The sequence below is a fragment of the Heterodontus francisci genome, chromosome 20 (genome assembly GCF_036365525.1).
Source record: "Heterodontus francisci isolate sHetFra1 chromosome 20, sHetFra1.hap1, whole genome shotgun sequence".
Classification (NCBI taxonomy): Eukaryota; Metazoa; Chordata; class Chondrichthyes; order Heterodontiformes; family Heterodontidae; genus Heterodontus; species Heterodontus francisci.
The window spans coordinates 18,309,646-18,337,092 of NC_090390.1; the positions used below are offsets into that span (position 1 = coordinate 18,309,646).

The following is a 27,447-nucleotide window of genomic DNA, read 5'->3' on the forward strand; positions in this document are numbered from 1 at the left end:
CATCTCAACGGTACAATTTACCCAGTACTGGTGCCAGTGCCCCATGAATCAAAACCCTTTTCTCCCACGCCAATCTTTGAGCCACACATTTAACACTGTAATCTTAATTACCCTACTCCAGTTTGCTTGTGGCTCCGGTAATAACCTAGAGATTATTACCTTTGAGGTTCTGCTTTTTAATTTAGCCCCTGGCTGCTTATACTCCCTAAACAGATCCTCTTTCCTTGTCCTACCTATGTCGTTGGTAACTACATGGACCATGACAACTGGATCCTTTTCCTCCCACTGCAAGTTCCTCTCCAGCCCAGAGCAGATGTCCTGAACTCTGGCACCGGGCAGGCAACACAGCCTTCTGGACTCTCATTCTCAGCTGCAAAGAACTGTGTCTATCCCCCGACTTGGGTGAGGGAACTAAATGTAACATTTCCAAGTTTGCAGATGACACAAAGCTGGGGTGGGGGGGGGCGGGTGGTTGGTGGTGGGTAGGGGAGTGTAAGCTGTGAGGAGGATGCAAAGAGCCTCCAATGTGATTTGGACAAGTTGGGTGAGTGGGCAAGTGCATGGCAGATGCAGTATAACGTGGATAAATGTGAGGTTATCCACTTTGGTTGTAAAAACAGAAAGACCGATTATTATCTGAATGGTGATAGATTGGGAAAGGGGGAGGTGCAACAAGATCTGGGTGTCCTTGTACGCCAGTCGCTGAAAGCAACCATTCAGGTGCAGCAAGCAGTTAGGAAGGCGAATGGTATGTTGGCCTTCATTGCAAGAGGATTTGAGTACAGGAGCAAGGATGTCTTACTGCAGTTATACAGGACCTTGGTGAGACCATATCTGGAGTATTGTGTGCAGTTTTGATCTCCTTATCTGAGGAAGGATGTTCTTGCCATGAAGGGAGTGCAAAGAAGATATACTAGGCTGATTCCTGGGATGGCAGGATTGACGTATGAGGAGAGATTGGGTCGACTAGGCCTATAATCACTAAAGTTGAGAAGAATGAGAGGGGATCTCATAGAAACCTATAAAATTCTAACAGGTCTAGATGGGCTAGATGCAGGGAGTACAGAACCAGGGGTCACAGTCTTTTGATATGGGGTATGCCATTTAGAACCGAGATGAGGAGAAATTTCTTCACTCAGAGGGTGGTGAACCTGTGGAATTCTCTACCGCAGAAGGCAGTGGAGGCCAAGTCATTAAATATATTCAAGAAGGAGATCGATATATTTCTTAATGCCAAAGGTATCAAGGGATATGGGGAGAAAGTGGGAACAGGGTACTGAATTAGACGATCAGCCGTTATCTTTTTTGAATGGCGGAGTAGGCCCAAAGGGCCGAATGGCCTACTATTTTCTATGTTTCTATGTACCCTACAACCACTACGTTCCTATTTACTCCCCCCACTAAATGATTTCCTGTACCACTGTGCCATGGTCAGTTTGCTCATCTACTCTGCAACGCTGGCTTTTGTCCATACAGGCTGCAAGAATCTTGAATCTGTTGGACAATTGCAAGGGCTGAGGCTCCTCCACTTCTACCTTCTCGATCCCCATACCTGCCTCACTCGCAGTCACACCCTCCTGTCCCTGACCATGGACCATATCAGGTGACCCTATCCAAAAGGGTGTCACCGCCTCCTGGAACAAAGTGTCCAGGTAACTTTCCCTCTTCCTAATGTGTCGCAGCATCTGCAGCTCGACCTACAGCTCCATGACTGAGCCGCAGCTCCTCTGGCTGCAGACATTTACTGCAGATGTTGTTGCTTTGGATCACGCAGGTGTCAATGAGCTCTCACATTCTGCAGCCGTCACGCATCACCTGCCCTGCCATCTTCTTTAACGTTTAATTACTTTACTGATTAAATTTTAATTCATGTTTATGTTTAATGTTAGTGCTTATATTCTCATTATTTCAATAAATGTTCTACTTACCCCAATTGAAATTCGCTAGTTAAGATAAATGGGAAGTACTCACCAGCCAATCTAATAAGCTTTACGTCTATTAGCAAACTTTACTACTATTAATAAAACCTTTCAAAACTCGGGTAATTTTAGTAATAGTAAGATAAATGAGAAAAATACTCACCAACCAATTACCTGTTTTCCTGTGATGGTGTCTCCATCTCAGTGGATTGGAAGGTACAGTGATGCAGATTAGGGTAGCCATCTTTATCTGCGAGCCCAAGTCACCTTCAGTTTTTTTTTCAAATTCAATTTGGGTTTCCAGTTGGTGGATTAAAAATCATCATTTAACCTAAAGTATATTTTTGTGACAAAACCGAAAAGCTTTTAAAACATGTCGATTGGTGTCTTTGCACCAAAAAAGCAAGTTAATTTTAACATCCATTGAAGGCCGCAATGGGCACAGTTTAGCAGAAACTAAATGGTGATTTATTCGACCTGAGGGCATGGTCAGTTTTGAGAGTGGAGCCTGCCGCCTTATGCTGTATTTTTTAAACTAGCGCAAAAGGTTGCAGAAATTCTAGTTGAGGTTAATAAATTTGCACTTAAAATTCCACCATCTTTTGTGCTGGATTGGTTGATTTCAAGCAAATTGTGCTGAAATAAACAGCGCACACTCACCAAAACTCCAGGCCAAGATTTTTAATCAGTCAATTTTCAAGAGCATTGCCCATGGAGTCGAGACCTCGTGTATTTCTCAAGTAAAGTGGATGAAGGAATTATTGGACCAGGGCATGCAGGTGTAACTCTGTTCTATTTTAAATGTTAAATGTAGTCCTTATTTTTAATGTTACAAAAAAAGTGAACTCTTACAAATTGTTGGATGGAAGCGAAGCCCAGTATCTCCAAGCCAGAGAGTCTAGAAATTCAGTGGGAGAAGGGGGTTGGGAGTTTACAAGCATTTCCTGCCTGTGGGTCAGTTGCAATATTGTCCAAGGAAGCTGATAGTTGGCATTGTGCGGGTCAGAGATCTGAAGCAATTTCCTATGGGGTGACAACATTTTCCAAATGGCCCCAGGAATATTATTAGCAACGGCATGGGGTTCAGAGCAACGTTGTCCTGTTAACCCAAGGATTGCTCTCAAATATAAATTTTTTAATTAGATACAGATGGATATATAGATCTATAATCTGTTGTACATCTAAATCTGACTGGCATTAGCTGTTAGATATTAAATAATTTTCTGGCTTTTGATGAGGGATTATTTGAAGGGAAGTGGAAGTGGTTCCAAGCCACTCTGTATTAGCTAACCAGATAGTAGGAGGTTCAATTTGAGAATTATCTAGGCCGCCTCCTGCTTCATCCTCACTATCCCTTTCATTGTTATCTGTCCCTATTACCTGACATACCTCTACTGGGTTATCCTCCTCCATGCGGTAATATTGCTTTAACGTATTGTTATGACACAGCTGATTCCTTTTCCGGCGATTTGGGGTGTTAATCAAATAATTTACCGTACCAATTATTTTGACCACTCTATATGGACCACTGAACCGTGCTTTTAATTGTTCACCCTGTAAAGGTTATAATACTAATACTTCATCCCCTGGTTGAAAAGTTCGGGTCTTTGCATTTTTGTCTGCCCATTTTTTCATAGTGGTTTGAGATGCTTTAAGGTTTTTGAGCCACATTGCAAGCTTTAGTGAGCCTTTCCCAGAATACGAATGCATAGTCTAGTACTGAAGATTCATCCCATTGTTCCAAGAACCTGTCTTTGATTAGATTTAGAGGACCTCTTAACTCATGTCCGTAAACCAATTCAAAATGACTAAAACCTGTAGACTTACTTGATGCATCTTTAGTGGCAAATAACAAAGTCTAGCCCTTTATTCCAATCATGGGGATATTCGTGACAGTATGCTCTAATCATTGTTTTGAGAGTTTGATGGTACCTTTCTAAAGCTCCCTGTGTCTGTGGGTGATATGCTAAAGATTTTAACTCTTTGATACCCAGATTACCCATGACTTCTTGAAATATCTTAGACATAAAATTGCAACCTTGATCCGATTGAACTTCAAGTGGTAATCCGTATCTCGAAAAGATTTGGGTTAACTTCCGTACTACTACTTCAGCAGTAATTGTCCTTAAGGGGATGGCCTCTGGTGTAGCCCTATCCATGATCGTGATTATATATATTGATGTCCCACTTTTGTTTCCAGCAAGGGTCCTACGCAGTCTACCAACACCCTACTAGTGGCTCCTCAATAACTGGTATGGGAATTAGGGGTGCTGGTCTAGAGGAATGTCATGTGCTAACCTTAGTTCCTAGCTATATTTAGATGTTACCACTACCTGTTGAACATCCCTCCAGTCCTCGTCCACAGGTCTGAGGCGGTCGCCATTTCCTCATCAGAACCCTGTTTTCAACATTATAGCCTTCTGGAACTCCTTTTGCTTCAGCTTCTGTCAGAGCTAACTGAGCTATTTTATATAACTCTGGATCAGCTTGTTGTGTGCTGCTATTGAACAAGATTTGTTAAACATCTCATTTGGATTATCTAAATTCCCCAAGGAAAGTTTTAGATACTCGGTTCTGTGTCTGAATTGCCAATTTTACCTCCGACAATGGAACTTGTTCCATCACGAAGGAAATATTCCTGGACCTTGTTCCTGTAATTGTTCTGTTTCTTTAACTTCACTTGGTTTCTCTGTGACTATAGGAGAAACTGATACTTTTGCTCCAGCCAAATCATTCCCTCTGAGTAGGTCAATTCCCTCTACTGGCAAACTATGGACAACGCTTCCTATTACCATCCCAGACCTTAGGTCACACTCTAGGTGCACTCAATACAAAGGTACAGGTATATACTCCCCGCCAATATCATTCACTAAAACTTTAGCATTCCGTACGCTCTCTGGTGGAAATGTTATACCTCTCCCCAGCAAAAGAGTTTGGGTTGTTCCTTTTTTTTTATGGCTGCGTTTGCTGACAATGCAATCACTAGGTGGCGCAGTGCTTGCACATGTGCAAATTCCGGCTCTTCAACTGGAACGTCAGTGTCTGCGATGTTCAGGCAGCTGCCAGGATTAAAGATGGCGCTGCTCAATTTATCACCGGAAATGCTCATGGCTAGATCGTTCTAGCAAACTAACCTTACATTAATTTGGATGGAAGTCCAGTTATATGCTAGCATACTAACTGTAATCCTCAGATCCATTTAATATTCCAGTAATCCTATTAACTACAAAAGGAATTTTATGATTGAATTTCCATTGGAAGATAGTGAATTGGCACCCCGATCGATGGAAGAGAAAATCGGGCAGAGTGTAAAATGTATTGCCAAATTGTTGTGATTCGTTTATATAACTGAGCAGGACTGATTTCACCCGAACGCAGCTACTAGCTCCCACCCCACTGGACGCTCGCTCCCACGTTTCATCATTCTCCATGCGCCGCCCGAAGAAGCAAGAGGTGATGGGGCGACGTAGGAGCAAGTGGCCGAGAGGAAGGAAACGGCGTGCCCCAGAGCTAGCGGCTGGAGGGGGGCTGACTGAAGCGGGGAGCGAGCGGCCGGAGAGCGGGGTGGCGCGAAGCGAGGAACAGTTGGACAGGGGAGTGAAGGGAGCAGAGAGGTCTGGAGCGAGTGGCTGAGGGGAGGAAGCATCGAGGCCTGGAGCGAGTTGCCAAGGGGGGAGAGCTCCAGCCTCAAAGTCTCCCATTCAGTTGCTTCCTCCAACCGAGTGGGTGGCTGATTACCCAATGACGCTTTATTGCGCATGCGCGAAGATGGACCAGGCACGGATACGCGATGACGTTGGCACTGCGCGACGATGTTATCCCGCGCATGCGCAACTTAGTACTGGCAAGATGTAGCTGCACATGTGCGCAGCTTGGTGTACTCTGATGATGTCAGCGGGCAGCTGCGGTGTCAGGAGTCACTTTGTTTTTTTTATTCGCTCATGAAGTATACCCCAACAAGTCCCATGGGTTTACCTCGCAACTTCCGGCATTCTGAACGAAGATGTCACACTTGGTGATAATGATAACACATCAACTTGTAGATCTCACTTTTACCCTCAGCACCTTCCTTTCTGGCCTGAGGGGGGGATCCTGGGGCATTCCCAGCTATTGCTTCTTGTCCCCGGCTACTTGCCTTCCTTTCACTCTCCCAGCTTCTATCCTTCTCGGGTTTGAGGGGGTGACAGACAAAGGGTTTTGGCTTATTCACAAGCTCAAAATCATTCGCGATTTCCGCTGCTTACCTGGTTTTGAAACCTTCTGGTTTTCTACATGAGTTCTAACTGCTGGGGAAATTTCAAAATGCCTGCCCTTTGTTCAACTCACTTGGTTTTAAAAGTCTAAACTGAAAGCAAAAACCTTCCTGAGCAAATCGCATAACCAGACAGACTCTCCCCGTCATTCAAAGTGTTGCTCTTAGGAGGTCAAAACCCCTTGCTGTTTCCATGAAATTTCCTGTTTTCCAGTACAGAGTCAACACCCAAAAATTTCAGCAAAATGCAGGTCAGTGTCCACTGAGCAAAAAAACTTTTCTCAGTTTTTTAAATCTCACAGAATTCCAAGTTCTTAGCCCAAAAATAAAATCTCTTGTAACCATTGTTATTTCTGATTATTAACAGATATCTCTTGGTTTGTCTCTAGATAGCAGCTAGTATGGAGAAAAATTTGATCCCAAGACTTTCCAATTCCCCACCTGATGTCGAAGCCTTGAGGATCTACGTTACTCTCCCAGAGTGCCCTCCCATGAGCGATGTCAACAACTATGTAACATTAGCCATTCCATTTGGAATAGCCATTTTGAAACTTGAAAAAGTGCCGCTGAAAGTGCTCGGTAAATATATTTTGTAAAATTATTGGTACTTGAAAAACATTAATTATATGGGACAAGAAGTGGAAATGTTTACTTAATCTTTTATTTTAAGTCCCTTAAGCTTGTTTGACCATCAATCATGCAGAAATATGGATGTGATTGCTCCTCAGCAAGAATTTGTACTAGTATGACACGAATTGTCTTTGATATAAGTTAAATTGTATTTAGCTAAAGTACTGGATAAATGGATGTATATGTAAAGAATTAATTGAAAAATGCTCATTTGAGAATTCCAAAACCCTTCTCTCAAATATGCTCTGTTGAAATAACTGCATTTTAAGACCCAGTGATACGTACTTATAGCACCCTGTCCACTATTTCTACTCTCCTCCTTCATTGCAGTATATTTTTGACCTATACTTCTGCGTTTTACACCTTAAGACTACGTAATAAAAATTGGTTTCAGCCTACTTAAAATGTAGGTTTGGATATTACCATTTCTCTTGTATCCTTTTAAAATTGACGTAACAGGGAGCTTGAAAATTAGTACTTTTGAGCTTAAGTAAATAGTATATTACATGTTTTATTTTGATGTATTGCAAATTCATTTACATATCCTGAATCATTAACCATAGAAAATTGGTGGGCTGCGTTTGAACCTGCATTCTTTCAGAAGGTTGTGGAACTTTATAAGGATGTTGTAGTATTTCTTCTGAAACTATCAAAGGTTGGAATGGCTAACTCTGAGCAAAGGACGTGGAATAATTTTCTGAAAACTGCCTTGGAGGTATTGGCAATTCTGCATAGGGTGAGTCCATGGCAAACTGCAGACACATATTCTGGACATTTGATATTGTGATATCTGATTCTGTGTTGTATAATCTCATTTTAAAGTCAGTATTCTTTGAAATCCTATTTCTGAATGGTTCCAATTTGTTAATGCAGGTAAATGAGAAAGCTGGGCAGATAATTCAGTATGACAAATTCTATATCCATGAAGTACAAGATCTGATAGACATCAGGAGTGATTATGTAAACTGGATTCAACACCAAGTATATGGAGTTGTAAGTAAAAGTTTCTAATAGCTATATTTAATGAACTCTGAATAATTGCATTTAACTGGGCTTTCTGTTTACAACTTTGATAGTTTTCATTCTTGTCTTTACTGGAGGAATAATTCTGTGGTTCTGCACTTCCAGTGAGGAACCATCCTCATAGCAAGCTCTGGTCAGAGGTGGGGCTACCAAATGAATTACCCCTTATATTCCTGGGACCTGTGGCAAAAAGCCTCATTTAAAAAGCCTATACCAAAGCTTAATATTGCATATTTACAGGGTGAATAAATGAAAATTGCTTGGTTAAATGCAGAAATGTGAAGCTACTGTGCTGTTGGTTCAAATGGATAAAGTGTGTAACTGAGGCAAGAGTATCCAGAAAGTTCCAGGTGTTTCAATAGGGCTTCTATTGGCTTGTGTGCTGTTGGGCTAACAAAAGCAAACTAACAAGGTCCTCTCTCCCAACTACTAGCTAGCGACCCCCCCCCACTGGAAGGTATGTATGTAGCTGTTGGGGTGTTGATAGTATTGAGCATAGCTGTGATGCACTCTTCAGTTGAATAGCATGGCAACACTTTATTGTCTAGGTACACCAATGAAAAATGTCTGGGTGAGTTACTGAAAGTTGGATTCTGCCCGCAGAACTCTATTCCAATGACTTATGCCTTTGGAGAGTTGGAAGAGTGAAAAAGGGACAAAGTTGGCTTTAAAAGAAAATCTCATGACCGTAAGGTTCACCACATTCTTTTTTATGTAGGTCGCATGTTAGGAACTTAATACATGTGTTCATAAACACTGAATTAACATTAACAGCTTGTGTTTATGCAGTGTTGATCCTGTGCAGGGAGCTATCTCCGGACACTTCATAATGAGTGATACCTTCACTACTTTGGACTTAATTAACTGCCCTTTGCCTTTGATTCCCTTGTTCACCCCTCAGTAAAATCCCCATCTTCATTTCCTCAAATCAGAGGGCCATGAACTTGAGCATCGTTTGCATGCTTGGGCTTGGAGTGAGATGAGTCAAGGTGTGCTTAAGTTGCACCTTGATAGCATGGGATAGGCTTGATTGACCAGCTTACCTTTTCCAGTTTCAATTGTGCATTTGCCAAATCTAACTCAAAACATGTGCCCTTCAGCCAAAACCATCCACTCCTCCAAGGTCATTCTGGATGGCAAGGGCAACCGAAGGCGGCCTTTCTCCACGGCTAACTGCTCTTCAGACTCCATTCTCCCTCTTCTCCCAGTTGGATGCAGAAAGAACTTGGGGATTTCTTCAAGATTGAGACCACCTACCTCTTCGATTACCTCCTATCCTCCTCCCACCCTCACCATCCACTTTCAAAGTCCATGCTGTTTTCCAATCCATTCTAATGCTGATTCCCATAGACTACAGTTTCTTCTTCCATCTCCTATATGCTCTTCTCTGTGCTCCAGTCATTGTGCAGCTCTGAAACTGCCTTTGCATGCTTTCTTAATTTCTGAATGCAGCAAGTGTATCTTGAACAGTTCCTTCTCTTCCTATGCCTGCACTGTCATCTTTGATTTTGTTTTTTCCACTTGGCTTTTTCCCCTTGACATCCTGCTTTTGCTCATCTTTACACTGTTCCTTGGCAACATCATGTGTAAGCACACCGTCCGCATCGATGTGAACTGGTGATGCACTCCATCATTTCCTTTGATACCTTAACCACCTCTATGCTGCCTGTCTAATATCGTACAAAGATACGAACATACGAATTAGGAGCAGGAGTAGGCGACTCAGCCCCTCGAGCCTGCGCCGTCATTCAATAAGTTCATGGTTGAACTGATTTTTCCACATTCCTGCCTACCCCCGATAACCTTTCACCCCCTTGCTTATCAAGAATCTGTCTACCTCTGCCTTAAATATATTCAAAAACTCTGCTTGCAGCGCCTTTTGAGGAAGAGAGTTCCAAAGACTCTCGACCTTCTGAGAAAAAATTTCTCTTCATCTCTGTCTTAAACGGGCGACCCCTTATTTTTAAATATTCACCCCTAATGCTAGAATCTCCCACAAGGGGAAACATCCTTTCCACATCATCTCTGTTGAGACCCCTCAGGATCTTGTATGTTTTAATCAAGTCAAAGAACAAAGAACAGTACAGCACAGGAACAGGCCATTCGGCCCTCCAAGCCTGCGCCGATCTTGATGCCTGCCGAAACTAACACCTTCTGCACTTCCGGGGCCCATATCCATCTATTCCCTTCCTATTCATATATTTGTCAAGATGTCTCTTAAACGTGGCTATCGTACCTGCTTCCACCACCTCCCCCGGCAGCAAGTTCCAGGCACTCACCACCCTCTGTGTAAAAAAAAAACTTGCCTCGCACATCCCCTCTAAACTTTGCCCCTCGCACCTTAAACCTAGTAACTGACTCTTGCACCCTGGGAAAAAGCTTCTGACTATCCACTCTGTCCATGCCGCTCATAACTTTGTAAACCTCCATCATGTCGCCCCTCCACCTCCGTCGTTCCAGTGAAAACAATCCGAGTTTTTCCAACCTCTCCTCATAGCTAATGCCCTCCAGACCAGGCAACATCCTGGTAAACCTCCTCTGTACCCTCTCCAAAGCCTCCACGTCCTTCTGGTAGTGTGGCGACCAGAATTGCACGCAATGTTCTAAGTGTGGCCTAACTAAGGTTCTGTACAGCTGCAACATGACTTGCCAATTTTTATACTCTATGCCCTGACCGATGAAGGCAAGCATGCCGTATGCCTTCGTGACTACCTTATCCACCTGCGTTGCCACTTTCAGTGACCTGTGAACCTGTACGCCCAGATCTCTCTGCCTGTCAATACTCCTAAGGGTTCTGCCATTTACTGTATACTTCCCACCTGCGTTAGACCTTCCAAAATGGATTACCTCACATTTGTCCAGATTAAACTCCATCTGCCATTTCTCCACCCAAGTCTCCAACCGATCTATATCCTGCTGTATCCTCTGACAATACTCATCATTAACCGCAACTCCACCAACCTTTGTGTTGTCCGCAAACGTACTAATCAGACCAGCTACATTTTCCTCCAAATCATTTATATATACTACAAACAGCAAAGGTCCCATCACTGATCCCTGCGGAACACCACTAGTCACATCCCTCCATTCAGAAAAACACCCATCCACTGATACCCTCTGTCTTCTGTGACCAAGCCAGTTCTGTATCCATCTTGCCAGCTCACCTCTGATCCCGTGTGACTTCACCTTTTGCACCAGTCTGCCATGAGGGACCTTGTCAAAGGCTTTACTAAAGTCCATATAGACAACATCCACCGCCCTTCCCTCATCAATCATCTTCATCACTTCCTCAAAAAACTCAATCAAATTAGTAAGACACGACCTCCCCTTCACAAAACCATGCTGTCTCTCGCTAATAAGTTCGTTTGTTTCCAAATGGGAGTAAATCCTGTCCCGAAGAATCCTCCCTAATAGTTTCCCTACCACTGATGTAAGGCTCACCGGCCTATAATTTCCTGGATTATCCTTACCACCCTTCTTAAACAAAGGAACAACATTGGCTATTCTCCAGTCCTCTGGGACCTCACCTGTAGCCAATGAGGATGCAAAGATTTCTGTCAAGGCCCCAGCAATTTCTTCCCTTGCCTCCCTCAGTATTCTAGGGTAGATCCCATCAGGCCCTGGGGACTTATCAACCTTAATGCTTTGCAAGACACCCAACACCACCACCTTTTTGATAATGAGATGACTGAGACTATCTGCACTCCCTTCTCTAGGCTCATCATCCACCAAGTCCTTCTCCTTGGTGAATACTGATGCAAAGTACTCATTTAGCACCTCACACATTTCCTCTGGCTCCACGCATAGATTCCCATCTCTGTCCTTGAGTGGGCCAACCCTTTCCCTGGTTACCCTCTTGCTCTTTATTTATGTATAAAAAGCCTTGGGATTTTCCTTAATCCTGTTTTCCAATGACTTTTCATGACCCCTTTTAGCCCTCCTAACTCCTTGCTTAAGTTCCTTCCTACTGTCTTTATATTCCTCAAGTGCTTCATCTGTTCCTAGCCTTCCAGCCCTTACAAATGCTTCCTTTTTCTTTTTGACTAGGCTCACAATATCCCGTGTTATCCAAGCTTCCCGAAACTTGGCAAACTTGTCTGTCTTCCTCACGGGAACATGCTGGTCCTGGATTCTAATCAGCTGACGTTTGAAAGACTCCCACATGTCAGATGTTGATTTACCCTCAAACAGCCGGCCCCAATCTAAATTCTTTAGTTCCTGCCTAATATTTTTATAATTAGCCTTCCCCCAATTTAGCACCTTCACCCGAGGACTGCTCTTATCCTTATCCGCAAGTACCTTAAAACTTATGGAATTATGGTCACTGCTCCCGAAATGCTCCCCCACTGAAACTTCGACCACCTGGCCGAGCTCATTCCCCAATACCAGGTCCAGAATGGCCCCATCCCTAGTTGGACTATCTACATACTGTTTCAAGAAGCCCTCCTGGATGCTCCTCACAAATTCTGCCCCATCCAAGCCCCGAGCACTAAGTGAGTCCCAGTCAATATTGGGGAAGTTAAAATCACCCACCACTACAACCCTGTTACCTTTACATCTTTCCAAAATTTACTTCATTTACTCCATTTACTTTGGAGCAGCATGGTTTAAGAATGGATCTGGGCCAGATAAATTGGAATCTAAGGTTGGCAGGAAAAACGGTACCTGAACAATAGACTACCTTCAAAAAAATATTGTGGGCACAGTCAAGGGATATTCCCACGAAAGGGAAAGGTAGGACTAACAAATCCAGAGCTCACTGGATGATGAAAGAGATAGAGATTAAGCCGCCCCTTACTCTTTTAAACTCCAGCGGATACAAGTCTGGCCTGTCCAATCTTTTCTCATGACAATCCACCTATTCCAGGTATTAGTCCAGTAAACCTTTTCTGAACTGTTTTGAACACTTTTACATCCTTCCTTAAATAAGGAGACCAATACTCCAGATCTCCAGATGTGGTCTCATCAATGCCCTGTATAACTGTTCAATAAAGAGTGCAGGAGGGCATGCCAGGAGCAGCACCAGGCATACCTGAAAATGAAGTGTCAACCTGGTGAAGCTATAACACAGGACTACTTGCGTCCCAAACAGCATAAGCAGCATGCGATAGACAGAGCTAAGCGATCCCATAACCAACGGATCAGATCTAAGCTCTGCCATCCTGCTGCATCCAGTCGTGAACGACTAACTGGAGGAGGTGGCTCCACAAATATCCATACCCTCAATGATGGGGGAGCCCAAAATATCAGTGCAAAAGATAAGGCTGAAGCATTTGCAACAATCTTCAGCCAGAAGTGCCACGTTGTTGATCCATTTCGGCCTCCTCCTGAAGTCCCCAGCATCACAGATGCCAGTCTTCAGCCAATTCGATTCATGCCGCATAATATCAAGAAATGACTGAAGGCACTGGATACTGCATAGACTATGGGCCCTGATAACATTCCGGCAATAGTACTGAAGACCTGTGCTCCAGAACTTGCCGCGCCCCTAGCCAAGCTGTTACATTACAGCTACAACACATGCATCTATCTGGCAATGTGGAAAATTGCCCAGTTATGTCCTGTATGCAAAAAGCAGGACAAGTCCAACCCGGCCAATTACTCTCAATCATTAGTAAAGTGATGGAAGGTGTCGTCGACAGTGCTATCAAGTGGCATTTGCTTAGCAATAACCTACTCACTGATGCTCAGTTTGTGTTCGACCAGGGCCACTCAGCTCCTGACCTCATTGCAGCCTTGGTTCAAACATGGACAAAAGAGCTGAACTCCAGAGGTGAGATGTGAGTCAAGGCAGCATTTAACTGAGCATGGCATCAAAGAGCCCCAGCAAAACTGGAGTCAATGGGAATCGGGGAAAACTCTCCGCTGGTTGGAGTCATACCTAGTGCAAAGGAAGGTGGTTGTTGGAGGTCAATCATCTCAGCTCCAGGACATCATTGCAGGAGTTCCTCAGGGTAGTATCCTTGGCCCAACCATCTTCAGCTGCTTCATCAGTGACCTTCCTTCAATCATAAGGTCAGAAGTGGGAATATTCGCTGATGATTGCAGAATGTTCACCATTCACGACTCAGATACTGAAGCAGTCCGTGTAGAAATGCAGCAACACCTGTACAATATCCAGGCTTGGGCTGATAAGTGGCCAATAACATTCACGCCACCCAACTGCCAGGCAATGATCATCTCCATTAAGAGGGAATCTAACGATCTCCTCTTGACATTCAATGGCATTATGATTGCTGAATCCCCCACTATCACCGTCCTGGGATTTACAATTGACCAGAAACTGAACTGGAGTAACCATATAAATACCGTGGCTACAAGAGCAGGTCAGAGGCTAGGAATCCTGCGGCGAGTAACTCAACTCCTGACTCCCCAAAGCCTGTCAACCATCTGCAAGGCGCAAGTCAGGAGTGTGATGGAATACTCTCCACTTGCCTGGATGGGTGCAGCTCCAACAACACTCGAGAAGCTCGACACCATCCAGGACAAATCAGCCCACTTGATTGGCACCCCATCCACAAACATTCACTCCCTGCAGCATTGTGTACCATCTCCAAGATGCACTGCAGCAACGCACCAAGGCTCTTAGATAGCACCTTCCAAACTCATGACCTCTACCACCCAGAAGGACCAGGGCAGCAGATGCATGGCAACACCACCACCTGCAAGTTCCCCTGCAAGCCAAACATCATCCTGATTTGGAACTATATCGCCGTTCCTTCACTGTCACTGGGCCAAAATCCTGGAACTCCCTTCCTAACAGCACTGTGGGTGTACCGACATCCCATGGACTGCAGCAGTTCAAGAAGGTGGCTCACTTCCACCTTTTCCAGGGCAATTAAGGTTGGGAAATAAGTGCTGGCCTAGCCAGTGACAAAAAAATCAGTGGTCCTAGCACTGAAGCTTGGGGAACACCTCCGTCTACCATCCTGCAGTCTAAAAACAGCCATTTACCAAACTCGCTTTTTTCTGTCCTTAAGTCAATTTTTTTATCCAAGCTGATACTGATACTCATATTCCATGAGCCTCAATTTTGATCTAGCATCAGTTTCCATTTCTATTTTCATTTATAAAGAACCTTAGGGGTTTTACATTGGATACAAGGTAGTTTGTGATATGGTAAGCATAGGAGTATTAAAGGAAGAACTTGTATTTATATCTTTTTCATCACCTCATGCCATCCTGAAGTTCATCACAGGCAATAAAGTGTTTTTGAAGTGTGGTCACTGTGGTAAATTAGGGAAGCAGCAGTCAATTTGTAAGGTCCCGCAAACAAAGATGAGTTATGTGACCAGATACTTGTACTTCATGGTCATAGTTGATAAATGAATGTTGACTAGGACACTCCCTAACTCCTCAATTAATACCATGGATTCTTTTGCATCCACCTGATGGGCTTAGTATCTCTTTGGAAAGGTGACATCTCTGACACTGCAGCAATCCATTACTACGCAAATAACTATTTGATCATTTATTTTTGTATGCACATATATTCTTCTGAGTGTTTCTGTTTCCTGGCTGCTGGATTGCTCCATGATCTTTCCTACTTCTGGCTAAGTTTTTGCTTTATACTCTTTACAAACTAACCGTGTTAGATTTTGGCAGCTCAGTCTGGCAGTTCCATATCCTGTGCTTACTAAGGCATCTTTCGGTTACCAGTGGTTGTAGGTGGTTTTCCGTTCAACGTTGAATTAATTTTTTTATGTTTGGCGATCTTCTGTAGTTTCTAAAACCATTTATACAAGTTTTTTTTCCTCCTTGCTTCTAGTTCCAGAGGTGTGTTTTCCCTACTTTCAGTTGCCCTGCCACATAATGTTCTGCAGGTGCAATTCCTTTAGATTGTTTCTACTAGCTGTTTTTAATACATTATAAAGGCTGATGCTTGTAGGGATCTAAACATTCGGGAGTGAAATGCTTTATAATTTCAGGCTCCCAGTATTCTCACTTTTGTGTCATGTCTTAAAATCTATTCTTTATGAGGACTTTAAAAAAGGACCGAGTGACAACCAAATGAAACATTTCTGAATAGTTGAGAGTGGTTGTTGACCGTATAACCAAGAATTGCAAGCAAAAAAAGTCAGCTAAGATGACACGCTATTTGGGATAAATGTGGGACAGATGAAAAGAACAAACTTGCATTCATATAATGTCGTTTGCATCCTCAATGCCCCAAACAACTTCACAGCTGAAGAATTACTTTTGAAGTGCAGTCGCTAATGTTATGTGGTCAAAGTCCTATAAACAGCAGAGAGGTAAATTTCTATAATTGTTTTTGGTGGTGTTGATTGAGGGATAACAATTGGCCAGGACACTGGAAGACGTCCCTCATTTCTCTTTGAATAGTAATGAGATTTTTTTTATGTCTGTTTTTCTATCAGGCTGGGTCTTGCTCTAGTGCTTCATTGAAAGGCTGCACTTACAACAATTCATCAGTCAGCTTATTTATGTGCTCAAGTTGTACAGTGGGGCTGGCATCTATGATCTTCTGGCTTGGGTAAGGGTGCTGCTGCTGAGCCCAACTGTCGTGAAATAAAAATTAATATATGGTGGAAAAAAACTATAAAAGAACTGCACTTTATAATAGCCTTGCACTTGAAGCGCACATCCACAGCATCACACCTGAAATGATGGTCACAAAGCCAAGGCGTTATGTCCTTACAGCATAACACAAGGATAACGTAACAGAGATGTGGTTGCATTTCGTCAATTTGATTGGCTCAATCAAAATTAGCTTGGGAATAAGTAAGCCGCAAAGCAATGAGCAGTCATTGCTCAGGTTTTTTTCTTCGTCGACCATTCACTAGCCAGTATATAATGCAAAACTAACTAATTAACTTGTTTCACAATATCTTCAGCGACTATTTTCTTCTTCCAGTTGAGGTTATGCAGCTTAACCTACCAAACCCACAACTTCTACCACCTGGAAGGACAAGGCAGCAGGCGCATGGGAACACCACCCCCTCCAAGACACACATCATCTTGACTTGGAACTATATCGCCGTTCCTTCACTGCAGACGGGTCAAAAACATGGAACTCCCTTCCTAATAGCACTGTGGGTGTACCTTCATCACATGGACTGCAACGGTTCAAGAAGGCAGCTCATCACCACCTTCTCGAGGGCAGTTAGGGATGGCAGCAAATGCTGGCCTTGCCAGCAATGCTCACATTCCCATGAATGAATTTTTAAAAAATTAAAAAATATGCAACTCTTGGTGGGGGGGTGGCGGGGAATCATTAAACTTGCCAATTTAATTTAGTAAATGGTAGAAAAGCCTGGCAGAAGATTTTGTAAAACATTGACCTGTCCTTTTGTCTATGTCGGTGGGGGTTGAGTTAGAAATTTCACCTGGTCCCTCCTTGTACGCAGAAGATTGCTATCACTTGTGGACAATTTATCAAGTGATCCAGATTTTATTTGGAGTGGCATTGATGGTGAGCTGCCCTTATTTATTATTTTGGCACTGCTCAGTGGTCGTACCCTTGCCTCTTGAGTCAGATGGTTGTGGGTTTAGGTCCCACTTTCCAGACTTGAGCACAATACCTAAGCTGACACTTCATTGCAATACCGAAGGAGTGCTACACTGTTGGAGGTACTGACTTTTGGATGAGACGTCTGTCCTGGCAGGTGGGCGTAAAAGATCTCATGGCACTACTTTGAAGGAGAGCAGGGGAGTTCTTCTGATGCCCTGGTCCATATATATTATTCAATGAACACCACGAAAACAGATCATTAGGTCATTATCACATTGTTTGTGGAATATGTGCAAATTGGCTGCTGCGTTCCTTACATTACAACAATGACTACACTTCAGAAAAAACTTAATTGGCTGGAAAACACTTCGGAACATTCTGAGGTCGTGAAAGGTGCCCTATAAATGCAAGTTCTTTTCATTATTTGGAGTTGTAAATACTATGGGCAAACATTAATTCTTTTACCTTCTTGACTCTGAATGTGTTGACTTTTTATCAAAATACTTGTAAGACCGTGGAGCACATGATATAAGCTTCGCACTTTCTGCCTGTTTTTGACATTTTGTATTGTGCATTTATTTGCAGGTTTTATTCTGAAATCTACCTTATAGACTCTATTCCAACTTGTGTTCAATAATTATTTAAAAATTTAAGCTAGGAAATGTCTTCAGTCCATGTGATGCAAGCTTCATTTTTTAAATTCTTTTTAGATGCAGGATATGCCAATTACAATTTGTACTTATCCATTTGTATTTGACGCCCAAGCAAAAACAACACTGTTACAGACAGATGCCATTTTACAAATGCAGGTGAGAACATTTTCTGTTGATCTGGTGCAATCCATTAAAACCTCGGTAACTGTTATGTAACAGTTCAGAAATAAAAAGATTAATGCCTTATAGATAGCTTTCTATTTATTTAAAAACCAAATGCTGTGGGCAACCTGAAACAAAAACAGAAAGTGATTGAAATATTCGGCAGGGCAGGCAGCATCTGTAGAGAAGAGCAGTTAACTTTTCAGATCACCTTTCATCGCAACTGGCGAAGTTCTTATTTAATATTGTGCTGTTCAGATTTTGTTAGGTCCTGTGTTCTAGGAATAGCTTGTTTTAAATAAAATGATGGCAACAAAATTTAAAGAAACTTTAGGTAACTATTAAACTTGTTTCGTAAAAAGTATGCTGCAAATATAGAATAACAAGGTACTGTTTCACTGGTACCATCTTAAGAAAATGGCCTACTTTATAAAATATCTATACCATCTATCAGTCAGTGCTAATTTCTGGTTTTAAAGTGTTTGACTGTTGGGGATCCTTCCCAGTAGGTGATTGTCTTAGCTGCCAACCGTTTAATATGTGACTCTTACTTTAGACTTCATTGGAGGGCTTGATGCATTAGAAAATAATTCTGGCTCAAAGAACAGTGAACTCCTTATTACAGGAGGCCTTACCAAATGCTTTGTTACAGAAACACTTGCCTGATCAAAGGTTTGACAGATCATAATAGTGACATTGATAAAACTAATTCCTTAAATATGCTTCATTGAAGTCAAATTTGGTGTTGATCCCATTTCCAGATCAAGGGATTTAGAGGATCTTTAAACTCTACACATACTGCCAATATCGGTCACAAATAAGTGCAATATAGGTATTTGGTGTTCAGTCCAGTCACTGAATTAACCCTTTATTATAGCAACAGATCCGGTTGCTTCAATAATTGTTTTTATATATGTAGAGTTGCAAACATTGTTAAACTAATTATTCATGATTATGAAATGAAAGCATTTGCCTTGGGAAGGTATTTCTGCACACACTGGCTTGGCTCATTTTTGCTGTATATAACTATAGAAACCTACTGGAATGGATGCTAATGTTGAACCAGTAGATTTCTATGACCTTCATTTTCTTTTGCACAATTTAGCTCTTTTAACTTATCTTGGCTCTGAGGTTAGTGATGGGCTTTTGTCCACATGATTTGTCACATGGATAAAGTTAGTTCCATCTGTCTTGCCAAAGATTTTATTTTCACTTGTGTATTGAAAATTAAAATGGAAGCCCAAGTTTTATTTACACTTCATATATCCATGGCCAAGGTAGGGCTCGCATGCTCAGAGTTACGAGGCATGACCAGTGACAGAATCAATTAATTTTCGGTGGTGATGGCAGAAGAGCTAGAACCTCGAGGGACAATGGCTGCTTATAGGTGGAGGATCCTTCAGGAAGCGGACTTGTGTTGTTTTTTTAAAGCATGCATGAAGGATACTACGGGAAACCGCCTTGTGTACTTTTTCCTTAGTCGTATTGCTCATTTCTCATGGAAATTTTAAAAATGGGAGGCTCTTACAAGCAACTGAAGAGAAAAGCACAGGGTAGTGAGGCGTGGAAAAGTGAGCAGAGGACCTGCCCTCGAGCAGATGACCACTATTACATTCATTGAAAGCAAGTACCACCTAGTTAATGTGTATAGGCCCTGTCACCTTTTATGCAACAAGGTCAAGAATAGTTACTTTAGAAGTTTGTCTATTTTGAAACAAGACATTAAGCAGAAATTAATAAACTTAGTTGGTGGAGTTTTTTCTGAGTGTACATGTTCTTGTGTTGCTCCCTGATGGGATGAAAACCATCAGAAGTTCCAGGTTCAACATGTGAAGTGGCTCTTTAATGAGAGAATCTTAACCATCTGCCCTTGACGTTCAACAGCATTACCATTGCTGAATCCCACATCATCAACATCTTGGGGTTACCATTTACCAGAAACATAACTGAACCAGCCAGGTAAATACTGTGGTTCCGAGAGCAGGTCAGAGACTGGGAATTCTGCAGCTCACCACCTGATTCCTGAAAGCCGTCCACCATCTACAAGGCACAACTCAGTGCGATTGAATACTTTGCACTTGCCTGGATGATTGCAATTATAGAAGCTCGACACCATCCAGGACATTGGCACCCTGTCCACCATCTTCAACATTCTCTCCCTCCATCACTGGTGTTCAGTTGCAGCAACTTGTCCCATCTACAAGATGCACTGCAGCAACTTGCTAAGGCTCCTTCAACAGCACCTTCCATACCTGTGACATCTACCACCTAGAAGGACAAGGGCAGCAGACGCATGAGAACACCACCACCTGAAAGTTCTCCTGCAGCCACACACCATCCTAACTTGGAACTATATTTCCGTTCATTCGCTGTGGCTGGGTCAAAATCCTGGAACTCCCTCCCTAACAGCACTGTGGGTGTGTACTTGCATCACACCGACTGCAGCAGTTCAAGAAGGTTGCTCACCACCACCTTTTGGGCAATTAGAAATGGGCGATAAATTCTGACCTTGCCAATGATGCCCATATGCCATGAATGAATTTTAAAAATGCAGACATCCTAAGATGCTGTTGTCCTTGCATATTTTCTTTTAAATCATTCACTGTGGCTGGTAAAGGCAGCATTTATTGCCCATCCTTGATTACCCGTAAGAAATGTGGTGAGCCGTTTTCCTGAATACAACTGAGTGACATGCTGGGCCATTTTTGAGGGTAGTTGAGTCAACCACATTGCTTCCATTGGGTATATATTGAAGCCGCATGTACGTACAATGGGCTAGATTTTATGCTGGAGATGGGTCTCCCAGTGCCGGGTCAAAAAGGCGGTGGGAACCAAGCCTCTGTCTTTTTGTGCAGCCCCAAAACGATCCTCCAGTCTTTTCGATTCGAAGTTTTCGGAGGTGTTGTTCCTGTCCCTGTTTTCGGAGGTGTTGTCCCTGCCTCCAAGCGCTGCCGACCAATCTGAGAACTGGCAGCTCAGCAGTTTCGGCAGTGCCACCGGGAGCTGTGGCAACTGCTAATACTGCAGAGGCCTCAGACCCAGGACCAGTGTAACCCTGGAGCAGAGGTAGGTGAGGCGAGGTCGCCAGGGCCAATCCAGAAGGCCTCTGCGAGGGGTGGGGGTGGTGGTTAGAGTGTGTGGTCGTTCAGTCCAGAGGGAGAGGTGTCTCAGTGGGTGAAGTTCCTGGTGGGGTCCTCTGTGGGCCACAAATTGCCAACGGAGGAGGGACCACAAGCCCCCACCCCCATGCCCACGCAGGGGAAGGCCTTGTTTTACAAGGCGTCCTTGCTGCGTGGCAGATGCGCTCCCCACCCCCACCGCTGGTAAGGTCCCAGCAAAGGCGGGAAGAGGCCCTTAATTAGCCATTAATAGGCTACCTACGGGCCTCAGTTCGTCTTTGAATGGGAAGGTTGTCATCAGTTTATCCCATCCTAGGGGGAATCACTGGGCGATGGGGAGGCGACGGGTCTGCCACAATAGTCCGTGCCGCCCTGCCCCCGAGGGGGCCCCATAAAATCCTGGCCAATGAGTCTGGCTGCCCAGAAATGGAATTTATTAAAGATATAGTGGCCTAGGTTAGTTTCACTTTGGAGTGTCAAGAAAATCCTGTTTGCATGTGAAATGAATTTTACTCAAGATCATATATAAAAAAAGATAATTTGTACAAAAATTCTTAATTTATTAAAGCTTAATTTGAAAGTTTTTTTTTAGCCCTCACTTGTTTCATTGAATACTAAAAGCACAATGTTCAGTGTTTACAGTGGCAAATAGGAACTGTATTGTGAAATTGTCTCCTGTTTGCTGCCATGGAAGAAACACTAAACTTGTGCTTTGGGAAGTTTAAATACATTTTTAAAAATAGTTTATCGTTTTGATGGTTTTATTCTTCAATTTTTTGGTAAATGTTCTACCTTCAGCTTATGCAAATTTTTTTGTTTAAAAAGTATCATGAAAATTACTGATTTTGACAACTATTTTTTCCTGCTTTCCAGATAGCAGTTGACCAGGCACACAGACAAAACTTTTCATCCTTTTTCATGCCCGTGGTTGATACAGTTAACCCTTGCCTTGTGTTGATTGTACGAAGGGGGCACATTGTTGAAGACACTGTGGAAGTATTGAGGAAAAGCAAGAATGTCGACTTCAAGAAACCATTGAAGGTAGTTTTGTCTATAAATAATAACCTAAATGGGCTTTGCAAGCAGTCTCTTAAATTTGCTAAGTTCATGTATTTAAACCTTTTTTAATCTTTCATCATTATTCCACACCCACATTATCTTTGCTGCCCACAAGAAGTTGGACTTCCATGAAAGTATCAGCATCGTTCTTCATTAAACCATCAAGAAAGACAGAAGGGAAGAGTCCTCTCTCCTTGTCTGACAGTATAGCCCAGATTATCAAACTTAGTCTCCAGGGAAGGATCATATTCAAACATAAATCGGGATTTGGCCTTTAGCTTAATTTTAGAGACATAGCTCTGAGGCTGTAGTGCTGGACCACTTGCTTTAATCCAGAGCAAATTGGTGAATAAATAGAATATTTCTGTACAATATTGCCATTTTACCTTTGCCTTTTCCTGCATCAGGTGTTTTATTTTGGCGGGGTGTGGTGGAGGGGCGGTGGAGTTGCATCAAACTAAATACTTTTGCCTTTTGAATTTATAATAAAATGGATTGAACTCTTTGTCGTGTTAAACATTTGTTTTTGTTCATGGAAAAGCATATTTGTGTGAAATAATATAAAAGCAAAATACTGCAGATGCTGGAAATCTGAAATAAAACAAGAAATGCTGGAAATACTCAGCAGGTCTGGCAGCATCTGTGGAGAGAGAAACAGAGTTAATGTTTCAGGTCAGTGACCCTTCATGAGAACTGGCAAATGTTAGAAATGTAATAGGTTTTAAGCAAATAAAGTGGGGGTGGGGCAAGAGATAACAAAAGGCAAGGTCTTGATAGGACAGAGGGTCACAGAATGTGTGCAATATGTTTTAGCATGATATGCCACCATATGTGCTGGTTTTCTGTGTTGTTTGGTACTAATTTATACTCTACCAAAAAGAATAAGCATAGAGGATTCCCAAGAGTCTCCTGAGGAGCTGCTTACACTTGACTGTGTCGTCCTTTGCTCCTGCCTGTGTGTTAAGAATAGCTTGTTTAAGCAGGCTGTGGGTTTGCAAACTAGAGTGTGTTCCTCTTGTCACTTGCCTGCCTGTGCCTTTGAATATTGGGCTGGCAGCATCTTAGGAACCCCATCTTCATGTGCTTCTGCACACATGGCCCTTGTATGTGAAATGCAAAAGCAGAACATCAAATTCTGCATTCCCTATTAATTTTTTTTGTGACAGTCTTCCATTAGTGTGCTCTCACTGGCCTATGGTTTGAAAAAAATGGCACTGAACAGTAGGAAGCAGAAGTCATCATGTCCTCATGTTGCCCACTGATCTCTGAGTAGAGACTGTTGAACTCCTACACTATCTCTGATTGGCTTTTATCATGATTTAGATTTTTGACTCTGGTGCTTGGGCATCATCAATAGAAGTATTTGTGAGAGATGTTCCAATTGTGGATTGCTACCTGCGTGCAAGAAATATTTTCTACAGATGTGCTAATGTTAGTCAAAACTGCTAGGGCTTTTGATGGAGTAGTTGGGGAGAAATTGTTTCCATTGGCATGTGGGTAACTAGCCAGAGCATATAGATTTAAGATAATTGGCAAAAGAACCAGAGGGGAGATGAGACTTTTTTTTTAATGCAGTGAATTGTTTTGATCTGGAATGCACTTCCTGAAAGGGTAGTGGAAACAGATTCAATAACTTACAAAGGAAATTGGATACGTATTTGAAAAAGGAATTCTTTGCAAGGCTTTAGCTCTTTCAAAGAGCCGTTGCAGTCATGATGAGTCACATGGTGGCCTACTGGGCTGCATGACTTTGTTCTGTGCTGCTAAATGGCTGTCTGCTAAGCAGATGACTCTGCCCAGTTGGGTAGTAGGATTCATAACTCAGATGAACATCATCTTGAGCAAGGAGAGTAGTATGAACTTCTACCCAGTCACTTGTTCAAAGTCATGAAGGATCTGGACAGAGTAGATGGGGAGAAACTGTTCCCATTGGTGGAAGGGTCAAGAACCAGAGGGCACTGATTTAAGGTAATTGGCAAAAGAACCAGAAGCAACACGAGAAAACTTTTACGCAGCGAGTGGTTAGGATCTGGAATGCAATGCCTGAGAATGTGGTGAAGCAGATTCAGTCGTGGCTTTCAAAAGGAAATTGGATAATTATCTGAAGAGAAAACACTTTGCAGGCTGTGGGGAAAAGGTGGAGTGGGATTAGCTGAGTTGCTCTTAGAGAGCCAGCATGGACACAATAGGCCGAATGGCTTCCTTCTGTGCTGTAACCTTTCTGATTCTATGCCTCTAGTATCTGTATTTATTTGTCTCATAAGGTGGAATCGCAAAAAAAAAAACTTAAAAGGGCCCATGTACATACTAAACCTCATCTCACCAGTACTCATCACCTCTTTCCCCCCTTTCTTACCCATGGCTTGTGGCTTAACTTGTGGCTCCTTCTCAAGTTTACCAAAACTACCTAAATTATTGTCTGAAATGTTGCATGTTTCAAGTGCTGTGGAGGTGCTGAGGCATTGCAGTTTTGCAGAACTTGCCTTATTATCTTCACCCTCATGGGGTTTTACATAGTGTGCTATGCTTCATGTACTAGTAGTTATTTGGAGAACGGGGAGGAGAGAGACATCAACCATCATTCTCTGTTAGTAGTCATTCTTCCTATTGATCATAAATACTTGCGAAAATTACCTCAGGAATCATTTGCCCGGATTTTGCGGTCAGCGGTGAAAAAATGGGGTTTGTCATTCTTTACCCTTACAGTTGCCCACGGTCGCTTTGTAACCTTTTGAGCGGCAACTTACAATTGCTAGTGATCCTTTTCAGCGCAGCACCCTCTACAGGGCATCTGTGGCATGTGTAAATGGGGCAGGCAGCACTATCCCTTCAACCAGTCAGATTGGAGAATTCTCAGAGACATGCAGAGTCTAAACCAGGAAATGTCAGAATATTTAATTCAATGTAAAATCATGAATGGAGAGTGAAATACAGAAGGAAAGAAAGATGGAATTGAGGGAGAGAAACAATACAAAGGGGAAAAACTTTGTTTTTAAAAAAAAGAAATTTAAAAAAAAATCTCCAGCAATAATTAAATGCTATAGAAATCCAGTTCTGTGTCTGTGAAATTAGGGTTTCAGGGCCAGAGAGATTGTAATGCAGTAATTAAGGCATAACGCACTGTTTTAAGAAAAAAAATTATTTCCACCTGAATGCACCAGCCCTAACTTACCTGGCATGTTTAGTGGTTAATTTCATGCCTGTTTATATTTTAATGCCAAATCTATTGGCAAGGTACTGTTGTGAAACTTGTGGAGGAGCAGATCAAATTGGATAATTTCTGGATTTTTCTGTTTTGCTGCATTCTACGTATGTGACTGCCAGAAGTTGCTATCCGATTTGCTGCATAATAGCAGTAAGCGCTGATAACCTTGCCATTATTTCTGCTGCAAAATCCAAGTGGTTATTTACCAAAGATAAGTGTACCAAGCAGTGGCTTTTTGAGATTGAAAATCTTGAAGAAAAAGCTTTACTTTCTTCATGGATTATAATACAAAAAAAACTTTGCGTAGCCTTTTTTCCTCTTAACAAGTAATTATTTTATTCACACGCAGAAACTGGACAAAGAAATCTTTTGTAAAAAGTGATTTATTTTTCCATCGTTACCATAACCTGTTTTGTGCTTTCTCGCTCCTTACTTGCTACTATTTTATTTCTGTATTTGTGCTCTTTTTCTTTCTTAATATTGGGTAGTGTGGAAGGGAGCTGTTGAAGGCTGCAGGTCACTTTTTTCAGTGATGGATGTAGGGATCAGATGGCCTGCAGTCCTTGGCTGTTTTCTCTCCTGTCCCTTGTTTCCCCATTGGCCCTTCTTCCTCTTACCAGTTCCTCATTCCCAATGCTTCCTCTATTCCTTTGAACTTTTCACTCATCCCATGTATCCTTGTCCTTGCTGCTCCATTGCCTTCCATGGTCTGTAGCTTTCTATCCATTTCTGCAGCCTGCCACCAATTACTTCGCTACCTTGTCATCTTTCCTGAGGTAGGGAGCCAGACACCAGCTGAACCTCACTCCCTTAGCCTCTGATTCTCTAAATCCACTGTAGATCCTAATTCTTTGTGTCTCCTATAGCTTCCCTGAGTAGCCAGGAACCACTTCACCATCACCCTTTTACCCCCCCCCCGCCCACCCACCAACCATTGACTTTTGTCATACCTTCCCCTGTCCCTAAACACGTACAACTGCTCTATCAATATATCCAGTTACTCTGTCCCAATATATCTCTTGACATTGCCTGACTCCTAACCCTTATCCTTCGATACAGCCCCATCTATGTACAAGGATTATGTCAGGATACGGAATGTTTTACATACCGTGTGTATTTGCTGTACATTTCTCTTTATATTATGTCACCTTATTTATCTCATAATTGTCTATCAACATGTGGCACACCCATTTCATGCTACTTTTTGACCACTATTTTAAAAACTTTTTTTAAAATGCTAACTCCTTGTTGGCTAATTCTACCCATGTGTCCTATTTTCTCAGCAGGTCTGGCAGCATCTGTAGAGAGAGAAACAGAGTTAATATTTCAGGTCTGTGACCTTTCATCAGAACTGATCTCGTCTTTCTGATAGGTCACAGACCTGAAACATTAACGGTTTCTCTGTCCATAGATGCTGCCCAACCTGCTGAGTATTTCCAGCATTTTCTATTTTTATTTCAGATTTATTTCAGCATCCTCAGTCTTTTGCTTCATATCCTTAGTCTCCAATTTATTTCCAAACTGAAGAAAAATTGTCCACCATTCTTTCTCATTAACTGAAATGTCAAAAATAAAATTTTAAACAAAATATAAACATAAACCATGCTGTGATACCCATTGAATTGCTTTTTTGTTTTTGGCTGCGTTTGCTAACAATGCAACCACTAGGTGCCGCTGTACTTGCACATGCGCAAATGCAGACTCTTAACTGGAAGGTCAGTGTCTGCGATGTTCAGGCAGCTGCCAGGATTAAAGATGGCGCTGCTCAATTTATCACAGGAAATGCTCTTGGCTAGATCGTTCCACCAAACTAACCTTACATTAAGTTGGATGGAAGCCCAATAATATGCTACTATGTAGTTATAGGATACTAACTTCAATCCTCAGATACATTTAATATTCCAGTAACCCTATTAAATACAAGGCTCGTTTGCTGACAACGCAACCGCTAGG

At 42.4% G+C, this 27,447-nt stretch overlaps 1 protein-coding gene across 4 annotated transcripts in view; it reads left to right on the forward strand.

Annotated features, from left to right (window-relative positions):
• The window catches only part of herc4 (HECT and RLD domain containing E3 ubiquitin protein ligase 4), a 170,956-nt gene that overhangs the window by 115,148 nt on the left and 28,361 nt on the right, over window positions 1-27,447 (forward strand). For all 4 annotated transcript variants that reach the window (XR_010977042.1, XM_068052414.1, XM_068052416.1 and 1 more), the window contains exons 13-17: window positions 6,561-6,750; window positions 7,365-7,537; window positions 7,675-7,794; window positions 18,007-18,105; window positions 22,104-22,271. Coding sequence is in view for 3 of the 4 variants with exons in the window: in XM_068052414.1 (XP_067908515.1) it covers window positions 6,561-6,750; window positions 7,365-7,537; window positions 7,675-7,794; window positions 18,007-18,105; window positions 22,104-22,271 (750 nt within the window). In the remaining variant the exon portion in view is untranslated. The remainder of the gene's footprint in view (window positions 1-6,560; window positions 6,751-7,364; window positions 7,538-7,674; window positions 7,795-18,006; window positions 18,106-22,103; window positions 22,272-27,447) is intronic.